Source organism: Myotis brandtii, unplaced genomic scaffold (assembly GCF_000412655.1).
Source record: "Myotis brandtii unplaced genomic scaffold, ASM41265v1 scaffold115, whole genome shotgun sequence".
NCBI lineage: Eukaryota > Metazoa > Chordata > Mammalia > Chiroptera > Vespertilionidae > Myotis > Myotis brandtii.
In genome coordinates, this window is record NW_005353967.1 from 2,020,232 (window position 1) to 2,033,756 (window position 13,525).

Sequence of the window (13,525 nt, forward strand, 5' to 3'; positions counted from 1 at the left end):
ATCTGACTGATGTCTGATAAACCCTGTCTGTATAAAACAGCCCACTTTGTAAGCTACTCCACCCCAGTTTCATTGTGTGAACAGAGCATGTACAATCTGCTTATTGTTGTCATTCTAGCTCTTGCTTTTATTTCCCCAGCTGAGGTCATCCACAGTGAGCTGTCTGGAGGCTACTGATACTCAATGCTCATCAGTCCTGCTCTTGGGGATGAAAGGAAAGTTGAAAATGAGCTGCAGGGGTCATGGTCACCCCATGTTTCCTTCTCTGTACCGATTCTGCTGTTAGGATGATAAACTGGGGCTCTCTGTAAGGTTTGGTTTTCAAAAGGATTCGGCTGAGAAAATTAGGTTGAAAACCATTATCAGAATGAAAGTGATCGACCAGTTCTGCCTAATGGAATGACAAGCAGAATAAGGAGCCACTTATATGAACACGTGTATCAATGTGTGCATGGGTATTTTTTTGGGTGCAGATAGGATTGTAAAGGTTTTCTGGAGCACCCCTAATTTAAGATAATACCTATGCAAACCTGCCTATGGTTTCATATTTTAAAATTCATTTTTAGGCTTTTAAAAAGCTTTCACACTTTGGGGATGGCTACGAAAATACATATGTAAATGGAAAGGAGGCACTGGGTCCATTTTCTATTAAAACACCTTTCTAGAACTCTTGAAGGCCATGTACAAGGCATGCTGGGAGTTAATGAAAGGTAAGTTGGGACCCTGAATCTAGCCACAGAAGGGTGTGCGAATGAGGGGCAATGGCTCTGGGAGGCCAGGTGGGAGGCCTGAAGATCAGCCATCACTGCTGCATCAGGCAGCCACAAGGTATGCTGGGAGTTAATGAAAGGTAAGTTGCTGAATCTAGCCACAGAAGGGTGTGCAAATGAGGGGCAATGGCTCTGGGAGGCCAGGTGAAAGGCCTGAAGATCAGCCATCACTGCTGCATCAGGCAGCCGGCCAGGGAGGCGCCGGGTGGCCAGGAGTTCTGGCTGTAGCTCGTGAGCTGACTGCTGCTAGGGTCTATCCTAGTAACTTAATTTTTATAGAGTCTGGGTACAGTTAATATTACTATTAGTTAATAGTTGTATTGTTATTTATTAATGTTTAAATTAGCAATCATTAATATTTTAATTACTGAATAATATAATTTATTAATACTAGTTAATATTTTACCCTTTTTACCCTTTACTACCCCCCTACAACTCTCTTCCTTCTGGCAACCACCATACTGTTGTCTGTGTCTATGAGTTTTTGGTTATTTCATAAAGTAAATAAAAATATTAGTTGATATTAAGTTAACTAAGATTATATAGTTATGAGCACTTTTAATATAGTTAATCAATGACATTAACTTGCATTTTAATACCTAGGGAACAGCCACTGGCATCTTGGCCTCCTACTTAAGACGCCTTTGGCCTCAGTTCCCTCACCTGGAAAATGGAAATTCCAATAATATCTACCTCAAGGATAGTTTCCCAATGAAATGCTATAGATGCCTGGTAAAGCACAGAATGCCTACATGGCAAAGATCCTTGATGAATGATTTCGTTGGGTATTTAAAAACTAGCTTTTTTTCTGCTACAGCAATTATAAACTGCTGTTAAAAATTAGGAAATATACAAAGCACACATATAAAAATAAGAGTCTCCTATTATCCCCAACATCCAACTTGAGCCTATTAATTATTTTGTCTATATCTTTCCAGCCTTTTTTCTACTTATTATTGGTACAATTATTTTATAAAATTGGGTTTATACTGTTTTGGTTGTTTTTAAATGATACTTTTCAATTAATAGCATCATAAATATATATTTCTGTGTCATTAAATATTTTTCAACATCTTTTGTAATGGCCGGATGTAACTAAATAACAATTTACTTAAATACATTTATTTTATCTTTCAGGTTGCTTTCTTTCTTTTACTTTTTTTTTAAACAAATATATTTTTATTGATTTCAGAGAGGAAGGGACAGGGAGAGATAGAAACATCAGTGATGAGAGAGAATCATTGATTGGCTGCCTCCTGCACCCCTCCTACTGGGAATTGAACCCGCAACCCAGGCATGTGCCTTTGACCGCAATTGAACCTGGACCCTTCAGTCCACAGGCTGGTGCTCTATCCACTGAGCCAAACCAGTTAAGGCTCTTTTACTTTCTTGTTTATTGTTGATGTTACATAAACACTTGAATGAATGCTTTGTAGCTAAGTCTGTGCATCTTTAAAATTAATTTCCAGAATTAGTACTGCAGAATAAAAAGTATGTCTGTGTTGTGCTTTTCGAGAACTACTAAATTACCACTAAGAGGTTATATCACTTTGTACCACCAATAGCATGAAGGGGACTCTCCCCATCCTTTGTCAGCCTCAGATATCAAGGAAGATGGGGTTTGAGAGGAATAAGGCACACTTTGTGCCTTTCCACAAAATGGCTTTCCTAATATTTCTAAAAATCTTTTAAGGGGGAAGATGGGGTGTTTCCTGGCTCCCCTGGAACATCTAAACTTGCGAGTTAATAAAGCAGTCTCTATACAGACAGCCCATGAGCACGCGGGGCTTCCTGGGCGAAGCTCACCATAAACCTCTTCTTGAGGACTTGCTGTTGGAACAATAGTGGCCTGTTGACTAATTGGGGCCTAGATTTTAAAAAGCCTATTGTGTATTTTTTTTCAGGATCTTTTAAGGTTGAGTAAATATTACCTTTCCCCATCTTGGGTTTCTAATGATTTTCTCCTTTTGAAAATAAGATATCATACAGACTTACCTAAATGAAATTCAGAATGATCACCCAATTGCCGTTCGTAGTGCCAAGCATGGTGAGTCATTGTACCCAAAAATATTGGATGGAGAGATTTAAAAAAGTGCTTTGCTGGCTATGCTTTTCTTTCCTATGAAAATGCATCTTTAAAATGTTAAACTTAAAGTGCCCTGTGAATGTCACATGAGGACGGCTTGCAGTCACTCTCCCTCCACTGTCCTATGGACCATGTGTACTAATGCCATCCACTCAAGGGTGCCCAGTGAGGACACAGCCAATAAGTCATCATGAGACCCATCTCTCACCAGTCACATAACTAATATAGAAAAGATGGTGTCTAATCCTCATGGGGGTTTAATGCCTAAAACGAAGGCCAGGACCCTTTGGATAAGGGACAAAGTTTATGCTATCCTCTCTTCCCGAGCCCACAGGGACATTCCTAGGGACCCTGGTCACCTTGCCTCTGAAATAGCCATGGCCTCAAAAGAACACCAGACACCCCCACTCTCTGTACGCAGAGCAGTGAACTTCCCAGAAAACTGAAATGGCAAAAAGTATCCAAGCCAAATGTCACCAGAACAAATCAGCGAAAAGAGAATGAGGCAAGTAAATCACCTTTATTGCCATTGCTAGTGGAGTTTTACAAATTGGCAGGACATTTTAAAAGTGCACATATTAAATGACCAATTTCAGTCTCCAAACTATTCATTCAGCACCCTCAACACAGAAAGTAACTGTTAATAATTTAAACTACTTTCAGATGATTATTCATAAAATGAAAAGGAGAGTATCAGAAGACTTTTTCCCGCCCCCACAAACAATTCATGGGTAAGACCTATTAAGCAGTAAATAACTGATTTACCTCTTTTTACTTAAAACACTGACGTGTTAGTCAGTTTTAAAATTCCAATCTAAGCCTTTTTGGACATTGGTTAAAATGATTCAGTTTGTAAGGATTATCTGAGGCTATAATCACTGGATGGTATTGCAGCAGAGGCAGAGAGAGGAGATGTGGTCCTGTGATCACAGCATCCGGGAGCCAACATGAATTCACTGGAACAATTCACAAAATCTATGAGCAAGGAACCCAGGAATTTAGTGACATGTAATTGAATGCCAAATGCTGGGATGCATGCCATGAAATGCACCAGTTTAGAGAATAAAGGCAAGAGTCACCTGTGAGAGCAGCAGAATGACATTGCGACTTTGCTTTTGTGCCTGGCGGTGCCAGCCAGCCAGGACTTCTCTTAAGAAAGGCTGGTGGGCTCTAGCCAGTTTGGCTCAGTAGATAGAGTGTCGGCCTGTGGACTGAAGGGTCCCGGGTTTGATTCCGGTCAAGGGCACATGCCAGGGTTGTGGGCTCCATCCCCAGTGTGGGGCCTGCAGGAGGCAGCCGATCAATGGTTCTCTCTCATCATTGATGTTTCTATCTCTCTCTCTCTCTCCCTTCCTCTCTGAAATCAATAAAGATATATTTCAAAAAAAAAAAAAGAAAAGAAAAGAAAAAAAAGATAAAAAAGAAAGGCTGGGTGTTCTTAAGCGGTCAGGACCTACTCAGGTACTGACACCAAAGAAGAAAAGTGAAGTCCAGTACAGGTGAGAAATTGGAGGCCATATCATCACATAGGTGAAAAACAATAAAAGCCACCCAGGAAAACAATAAAAGCCATACTGACGAGGAAAACGCTCTTACCGGAAGAAAAAACAAGCTTTGCGCACGCAGAATCGCTGCCTGATTATTTGAGGCAGAAAGACTTGTGTTTGATGTATTGGTAGTTGGAGGGACTGTTTCCTCTGGGTCACTCAGGAAAAACTGCAAAGAAAATATTTGTTTTTCAATGAATTAGTGCAAAGGAGACAGAAGGGTTAGTAGGCGGTGCTGTTTATTGGTGCCTGTGTGTCACCCGCAGTCAGCAGGACTATGTGGGAACCCAGCACCTATGCTTCAGATGCCAGTAGCTCCATCCGCTTTTCAAACTGTGAGAATTTCTACTGAATAAGTAAGTGACTATTCATTGTTGTGCTATGCACTTAATAGTGAAGTATAGAACTGCAGGATTGATGTTAAAGAACACACAAGCACCTCTGTTAAATATTATATTAAAACTGGCTTGGTTAGAATTACATTTGAGGTTGACATCACCACGCAGACACCCAACTCCCTGTCCTGAAATGAAAGCCTTGGGATATGTTTGCAGCCTCTTCACCATCTTGCTTCAAACATTAAATGAGTCAATGAAGTTTATGAGTTTTTGATTTAAGAAAAAAAATTAATTTTATGAGCAAAATGCAATAACTGGTATCAACATCTTATCTATTACTTGTGAATGCTTGGCAGCTCAGGGTTACAGGGGATTAAAATTCAGAGGATGCATAGTCTTAGCACTGTTGGAAAAAGGATCCTATTTTCTTTTTTTTTTTAAAAGGTAATTCTGAGAAAATGATACTAGATACAGTGTTTCTACCCATGATATCATTTGGTAAAATCAAAATGCTGATTTGAAAACTCAAATGTTGTAGATTTCTTTATTTACTACCAAAGAATTTGTCAAAAATGTCACAACCCATCGTTGAACTATAAATGTGCTAATTCTTTGGGAAAACTTATATCAGAAAAAAAGTTTGAACAGCAAAGGTAAACATTGGGCTTCAAAATGTTACAAATTTATATTTGACAGATCCCAAATAAAATTTATTTAAATACCAAAGAATAAAAAAAAATAAAAATAGAAGGAGATAGTTTAGCTTGTAGGTTACTAGTCTCAAGGACCTGGGATCTTAAAATTATTAACCAAAATATCTTGATTATATCACTCTATAGAGAAGAAAATAAATTCTTGCTGTACAATGGGTAGAAGTACATCCTGTGAAAACACAGTCTTTCAAGGAGGCTCTACAATAAACATGATGGTTTAAATTTGAAAACCAATAGAGAAATTCAACAGAGAACTTCAATTACTATACCTAACAATGCTCCATTAAGCCCCTTTTGCACACACTCTCTCTAGTATTTATTAACTACCCCCAAATCAAGAAACTCTTCATTGTGTCTATATGACATCACACTGCAATTTTGAGTCAATTTCCCCAGTCTGTCTTCTTAGTCACTTTAAAATAACAAACTCATGTCATCCTCTATATAGCCAGGCAAATCCTCGATTGTTATTAATCCCACGTTTCTCTCCATTCCAGGTTAAACTGTCACAACGTTCTCCACAGAATGAATTTCTAATAATCATAATTATTTGAGGAACTCCTCTCTAGATCAATTTTAACATTCATCAAACTTTGTCGTCATTAGGAAAATAATATCTTCATCCTGGACAAGATGTCCTAATAAAGGGCCTATGAACACTACATATTTTTACCTTCACTTCCAAATTTTACAATTTTCAGAAAATTTAAAACCTCTCAGAATTATGTCTTCCAAGCAATATTAAATTATGAACATGCAATGTAATATTGTTTTATGCCTGATGACATCATTGTGCTTTGCTTGTCATTTGGTTGGAATTAGAAGTCTGGCTAGACTACCAGCTGACTAAGGCTAATCCTGGGCTAGGTGGTTCATAAAGCTGTTATTGATTGCATTCTCTGGGAAGTTTCTCAGAAGAGATTGCAAAATGACGTGGGAAGTCACAGGATGACACTGTCAAAATGTCAGAAAAAAATGGCAGAGGATTTGAGCTTCTCATACAGGTTAAGCCAGCTGGAACTAAAATGGAACAAAACACGCAGGTCACTGGCAGTTTGATGAAACTCTGTATTTGATAAAAACCTAAATAACTGCTTCCTCCACTTTTTATTGGGGTGTATGGTGTTACATAGATGAGTATCAGGTGTTTAAAATGTCCTGTTAACACCTCACAGTTCATTTTCAATACAACTGACCTGGGTGTTTTGTCATTCATATCACTGTGTGTTGATATTTTAAAAGCCAGCCCCTCTGAGACACCGTTCCTATTGACCCCCTAAGTGCTGTTAAAATGCAGGTGCCACATCCCCTGATATGAGTGAGTGACCTGGGAGCCCACTTCCTTTGCATGTCACCTCACTGTTCTCAGTTCTGATTGGCCAGTGTCTGAATCTGCATTAGCACCACTGGGTGACGAGCATGACCCAGAGTAGTCACATCACCTTACAGTGTGGCTGGGGACAGGACCCTGCGTCTGCTTCATGTAGTCCTAATTCAAGAAGGTGCAGATCCGCGTAGCTGGACAACATTCCCTATAAATCTGCAGCTGTGACGAAAGCCAGCCCTCGCATGAACAAACCCTTCCCCTTCTGTGATCAGTAAGCTCCATAGTTATTCTCTAGTAAGAGAAAAATTAGTTCCTTTCTGTACCAAATGTCTGCTTTCATAGTGTTTTATGATGATTCTTTGAAATAAATATATGAGGAGCTCAGATGGAGAAGAACCACTCATTTCAGGGCCCCAGGTATCAAGGAAAATGCTGTTTCTCCTGCATGGATGGGGACAGCACCTGCTTGAGTGGTTCTGACTTCCTCTCCCTCTCCACTGGGCAGAGAAAAAGTACTCTTGTTTATTCCTCACCCCACAGCATGGGCTGCCACAGAAGGGAGCTCAGTATGTGTAGCAAAACCTTATTTCCTTTCTCTCTCACACATCATCCATCATAGTTTTAGCATGTCTTCTAAAAACTTCTCTATCTCACTTGGCAATAAATTCCTTTCTTTGTGAGGAAAAAGTGGCCCTGGAAGATGTATTTCTGGTACGGAAGATGTATCTCTTCTCTCCAAAGGGATCATAGTTACTGTGAAACCAATTTCCCAAATGCTCAGCTCATCAAACATTTAGACATTGACTGAACTGCCTGTCAACCATTACTACTTATCCTTTGTGAAATACAATTAGCTTCTAAAACTGATTCGTTTCCCATGTAGATTCTGTCATCAAAAAATTAGGTGATACATCTTGATTTTATAAGGTCAAACTGGATTTTACCAAAATAAATGGTTGCTTTCTGGAAGGGTTGTGTGCTTACCTATTCATTCACTCATTCTTTCATTCAGTAACTATTAAGTAGCCACCCCTTATATGGAAGGCACTTTTCTAGGTGTGTGATGGTGTGTTAAAGGTCTTGTTCTCATAACTTGTATGGGCAGCCAATGGAGAAGGTCAACTCTCAGGAAGTGTGTGTTTTATCGGCTCTGTGCCTGCCCAGGTGAGTGAACACACTCTTGGGGGATAAGAGGGATGATTAGGGGATTGTGGCAATCACCCCTTGCAGAGCGAATACCATGTGTCTGTTAGAATTACTGAGACCTCTAGCTAGTGGGCCCTGTGGTCGTAGTGTTCTGTCCCAGTCCCTCATGGTGGAGTTTGCTAGTAATTCTGACCCAGCTGTATCCTGCAGTTTTATTTCCAAAACTCCCCTTGGAGCTTGTTGGTCGCTCTCCTGGAACTGGGAGCAGCGGGGCTAATGCACACTTGCATGCTACCAAGTGGAGCCTGAGGACATTTTAGGAAACACACTCATGTTTCTACAGGCTCTCACTCCTCCCTGCCCTTGGCCTCTCTGTTCTTCTTTCTCCCCTGCGATGCTTTCACACCCTTGCAATAACCATAACATTGCCTGTGCAGAAAGCTTAAGTATCCTAATGGCTACTAATACATAAGCAGACAGGCTCCAGGAAATACCTCTTGTCTCAGTCTTGAGTCCCTCATCTCACGTTCTCCACCCAGTGCTCTGAGGACAGCTCTGGAGCCACCATCTCAATCCCCTCGGGTCCTCTCACAGAAAGCCTGTAGGCCTGGGCTCCTCATAAGCACATGCCTCAGGTTGCCTGACTACTTAGGTCCTTGCATTTTAAAGTCCCCCTAAAGCAGGGTAATTCTAGAGGGAATTACTGGAGGTCCCGACATGGCACAGTTTTCCAGTTGTCTGCTAGTCAGTCTGGATCAAGCTCTTGTTGGAAATAAATGTCATGGTCCAGGTATGCCTGAGACCTAGAAGACGAGGCCCCACTCCTTAAGGGAGGTCTCATGATGCCTGCAGTAGGAAGATAGGCCTCAGCTGCTGTGGATGTCCAGGAGGAGGGGAGAAGAGCTTAGTGCCACTCACTCATTTTATAGTGGAGTTCCCAGGATGGTGCAGTTCCCAAGGTGAACTTGACACATCAAGAAAATCCACATTCCTTGAGGAACCTGAGGCTGTGTGGGCTTGACTGCTGAGCCACAGGCACCATTAGTTCTAACTGCCTACAGAGGCAAGCCTCTTCCATGAGCTGATCTCCAAGACTATGCAGGGGGCAGAAGTCACACCTCTCACTAACCCGTGACTGGAGAGGCCCACATTAGGTCTGGACCTCATGTCCTTTCTCAGGGGAGCTCCAAGACAGAATTGGGGGGCATGTGGTCAGGTGAGGTGTGGAGAGCTAGCATGCCTGTCCTATAGTTGACCATGTGGAGAAAATACAGGAATCTGAACACGTAGGAATCCATACACCCACCTCCTGATAGTACTGGAAGTAGGCAGAAGAGGGTGAGCTATGGCGTCTGACTCCCCCTTTGCAGGTGTCCTTAAAATCAACTTCGCAGCACATGAAGAGGCTATCCTGACCTTGTGGCTAGCACCCCAGTCCATCTGGCTTCCAGTTAGCATCACCCTCATTGGAATCTCCAGGTGTGTGTCAGGAGAAGCTATTGGCTCTATAGGATAATGTTGAGAATTGAGTCCAAGTCAACATTCAAGATCCTTATCTATTTCCTCAGCTTTATATTCTACTACTTCTTAATACAAATGGCTGCCCTATTTCTAGTCCTAGATGGCAAATGTCTTCCCTCCTTCTCATCTCTCATGCACCATCTCACAAACTCCTTCTACCCATCCTTTATATTTCAGTCCAGCAGGCCCTGCTGTCCCTTCCTTTTGTCTCCTCTCTACACACCTCTGTGGCCCTCAGACTCTTTATAGCGGGTTTACCTGCTGCTCATCTCCTAGACTCCACCATGAATGTCTGGAATGTAGAGAACTCTCTTTGGCTGCTGAGCATCTAGCAAGGTATCAGGCACATATTTATGCTCAATGAATATTTTTGGTTGAATGAATGCTGTCTCATTTATGAAAACTATGTCTTATCGTGTAATACATAAACTCTATCTTCTCAACCGGATTTTATGCTTCTGAAAGGCGAGGACTGTACCTCACAAGACCCTGCAGTTCCAATAACTAGCAAAGCATCCAACATCTGAAACACATTATGCTTTATGGTTAATGATGGTGACGTCAGGATAATGATAAGGATGTGTCTCAACGTGCACTGATTACCCACCTGCCTATTTGAAGAATACAGCAGTCCTGATTATATCAATATAGTAAGAGCCACCATTGGTTAAATATTTACTAAATGCCCGGTACCATCCTAAGTGTGGTAGAAACATCAGCTCATGTACCCTACAACCACCTTGGCAGTGAAGTGTCAGTTCTCATTTTTGAAAAATGGAAATGCAACCCGTGGAAGTTTAAGAAAACTCTCCAAAATCACACAGCTGATAAGGTGGGAGCTGATGTTTGAAATTAGTCCTTTTAAGCACGACGCCTCTGCCACTGCACTTTCGTTAATTTGATGGTTCTATTACTCCTCAGTGATTATCTGCTGACATTTAATGTCATTTCCATGCCCGAGAGCCCCACAGAGCAAGAAGTTGGGAACTGCTGGGAGGAGCCCCTCTCTCCGTGGCTCTAACAGAGAGCATTCTTTTTCTTACAGAGGCTGCTGTTGCGGATGGATGTTGAATTTAATAGGCAGAGATTGGTGCTGCCAAAGAAGCTACAAGCAAGGTTTCAAAATCCCACTAAGACAGGCCCTGGAAGCAAAGAAGTCCCTGTCTGGTAGGAGCTGTGACTCACCATGTTGAACACGGCCATGGTTAAAATGATGGCCGTGGTGATGACCGTGAGGGAGATCCGCGGCCAGGGGCGGTTCGCGATGATGCCTGATGACTTTAAAAGCCACAGAAGAGAGGCAGATGCCTTTTTGCTGCATTGCTAGGAAGAGAGAGAAAGAAATAAAGAAAAAGCATTGCTATTTTATGTATTCTCTCAAGTTTGTTAATGATATTTAAAACCACAAGATGCACCAATATTCTTCCAAGAGTAGACAAGTAGGCTCTGTCCTCTGCTGGGGGCTCAGACCAGATCACACACCTTGTTACGTTATGTTGGCATCACTGTTACAAAGTAAGAATAGATTAATTAAATTTTTATAATAAATGTAAGTTGTGGCTATCTGTCCTTTAAAATATATCTAAAATTATATTTTAAAAAAATCTGGTAAAGAAACAAATATGTCAGTTAATTAAACCATTCTGTGGGATGTGTTGGGGCTCAGATCACAGCTATGATGAAGCAGTTGTCATAAATTTAGCCAATTTATGTAGAAAACAGACCAACATGTAGCTAATCATAGAAATACAACTGTCAAATACTACTAAGTTAATACAATGGTAAAACTGGTGTGACCTCCATAAAACTCAAACAGAGAATACTCCTTGACAGCTATAATAAGCAGCACTTTTATTTCTCTACATTTTTCACATCTTCTTTCTGCTCTCTCTCTCTCTCTCTCTCTCTCTATATATATATATATATACACACATATACACACATATATGCATATGTACATATATATTTCTTAAAAACATAAGCATTGCAATATGTTAAATGCCAATGTAAGAATTAAATGAGATTCTATAATAAAAAGTGAGAGATCGATAGGTGAGCTTAAAGAACAAGCTCAGCGGCCCAGCATCACACCCCCATTGTTGTGAGACTTTCTGTAAGTTAATTTTCCTCTAATTCTCCCAGGTCCTTCTCTGATTTCTCCTAGAGCCTGTCTGGAAGCATGAGCTGCCCTGCACTCCAGGGGCTGCCAGCAGCCGAATCTCTGGCTGGTGGCAGGAGGCACACACAGTGGGGCTCTGGAGGGCATTTTCCCACCAGCAACAGGGGAGAAGCCAGATTTGTACCTCAGGCTTCTAAAGAGCAGGATTTGGTGGTGGCATTAAATATGTCATCCAATAAGATGCACTTTCATGCTCTGAACATGCAGTGTTCTGGAGGGTCACAGAGCTGGAGGACACCCACCCGAGGATGCTTACTTATATCATTATCATTTAATGCATGCTACTTTTAACAATTTACTACCACAGACCCTAATCAGATTTATATTCTGGAGGAGAAGCTATAACAAAGTGTAAAAAGCAGAGATTCAATAAAATGTCGTAGTCATCTATTAGAAGATGATGGCATTTGGTTTGATTTTGGTAAATTAATATGTACCTGCATCTTAATCAACTAGAATTAGTGTTTTTGTTTCAGAAAGAATTGTTAAAATCAATGATTTTGGGTCTATACACAGGAGTTATCAAAAAATTTGATAATAAATATGTTTAAGGGCAGAAATGCAAAATTGTATTACTCTAGGAAAAATTTAAAGCCAGCTCAGATTCCATATCACTCTTAGGTGAAATATTATCTAGTTATTGCACAGACTTATTTTTGAAATTAAATTATTTTGTTTAAATTTTAGAATTATATATGATGATAATCTTGCCAAATGAGCTAATAGGAATATGTTATACTCTGAGCAAAGATTAGTCGCTTACTGAGACAGATGTGGGCAGACACACGTGAAATTGTTTCTGCTCCTGCAACATGCTGGGCAGAATTACAAATCAGGATCCACGTGTGCCTACTGAACATGTGGCAGGGTGTCCGGGAACACCTTCATGCTCCTATTTACCCCTAGAAAGAAAACACTTGGGGCACCTCACTAAAGACCATGGGATTGGCACGCACTGGGTTCAGGATAATGAATTTAGGATGTAGTAGGTTCAATTCAGTCTCCTGTTCAGTCTTCATGTATGCCTCAAAGTACCCCCATGCAAGCATTTTTTAACTTATGAGAAATATTCATTGCTCTCAAGGTCAGGGAGGCAGGCAGCCACCCCAGTCTTTTCACTCCTGTGACCGAGTTCAGGCAGAGTGAATAGAACTGAAATATAAAGATTGGTAAGCATTGCTGGTGGCAAGGACAAAGAAACAGAAGATAAGAGATGAGTACGCTGAACTATAGGGACATTTGGGGAAGAAGAGGAGGGAGATAAAGATTATGGAAGCAGAAGGAACCAATAATGAAGAAAAGAGGAGAAAAAAAGACCAAGATCTTAAAATAGAAAAGATCTGACTAAGGAAAAATGGGAACATTGATTTGATTTGAAGTCCTGAATAAAAATTACAATTGGATCTTGACATGGTCAATTACTTCAGTTTATTCTGTTTTGGGTTAAGTATTCAAATAAAGTCCTGGGTGCAAAAATAAGTTTATCAAAATTTATACCATCCTAATGAAACATTTACACTAATAAAAGAGAAACATGGTAATTAGCGTATGACCGCTACCCTTCCCATTGGCTAATCAGCATATCCTTATGCAAATTAACTGACAACCAAGATGGCGGCCAGCAGCCATGCACTGAAGCGAACAGGGAGGCTTGCTTGCTCCAGTGACTGGCGGACTCCAATGTTCCCCGCCTGCCGCTGCCGGCCTCTGACCTGGCAGTTTGAAACACTGTAACAAATACAGAAGCTAAACAAAACCACAGAAACCAGCTTTCAGCCGCCGGGATCTCAGAGCTGGAGTTATAATACATTGTTATTATAAAACGCAAACAAACCAGATACCAGCTTTCAGCAGCCGAGGCCTCAGAGCTAGAGCCAGAGCTAAAGCTGGCCCACCAG

At 40.9% G+C, this 13,525-nt stretch overlaps 1 protein-coding gene across 6 annotated transcripts in view; it reads right to left on the reverse strand.

Moving 5' to 3' along the window:
* The window catches only part of ADCY2 (adenylate cyclase 2 (brain)), a 281,136-nt gene that overhangs the window by 37,690 nt on the left and 229,921 nt on the right, over positions 1-13,525 (reverse strand). For all 6 annotated transcript variants that reach the window (XM_005858116.2, XM_014548519.1, XM_014548515.1 and 3 more), the window contains 2 exons: positions 10,634-10,771; positions 4,453-4,572 (listed from right to left, as the gene is read on the reverse strand). In XM_005858116.2, coding sequence (XP_005858178.2) covers positions 4,453-4,572; positions 10,634-10,771 — 258 coding nt within the window. The remainder of the gene's footprint in view (positions 1-4,452; positions 4,573-10,633; positions 10,772-13,525) is intronic.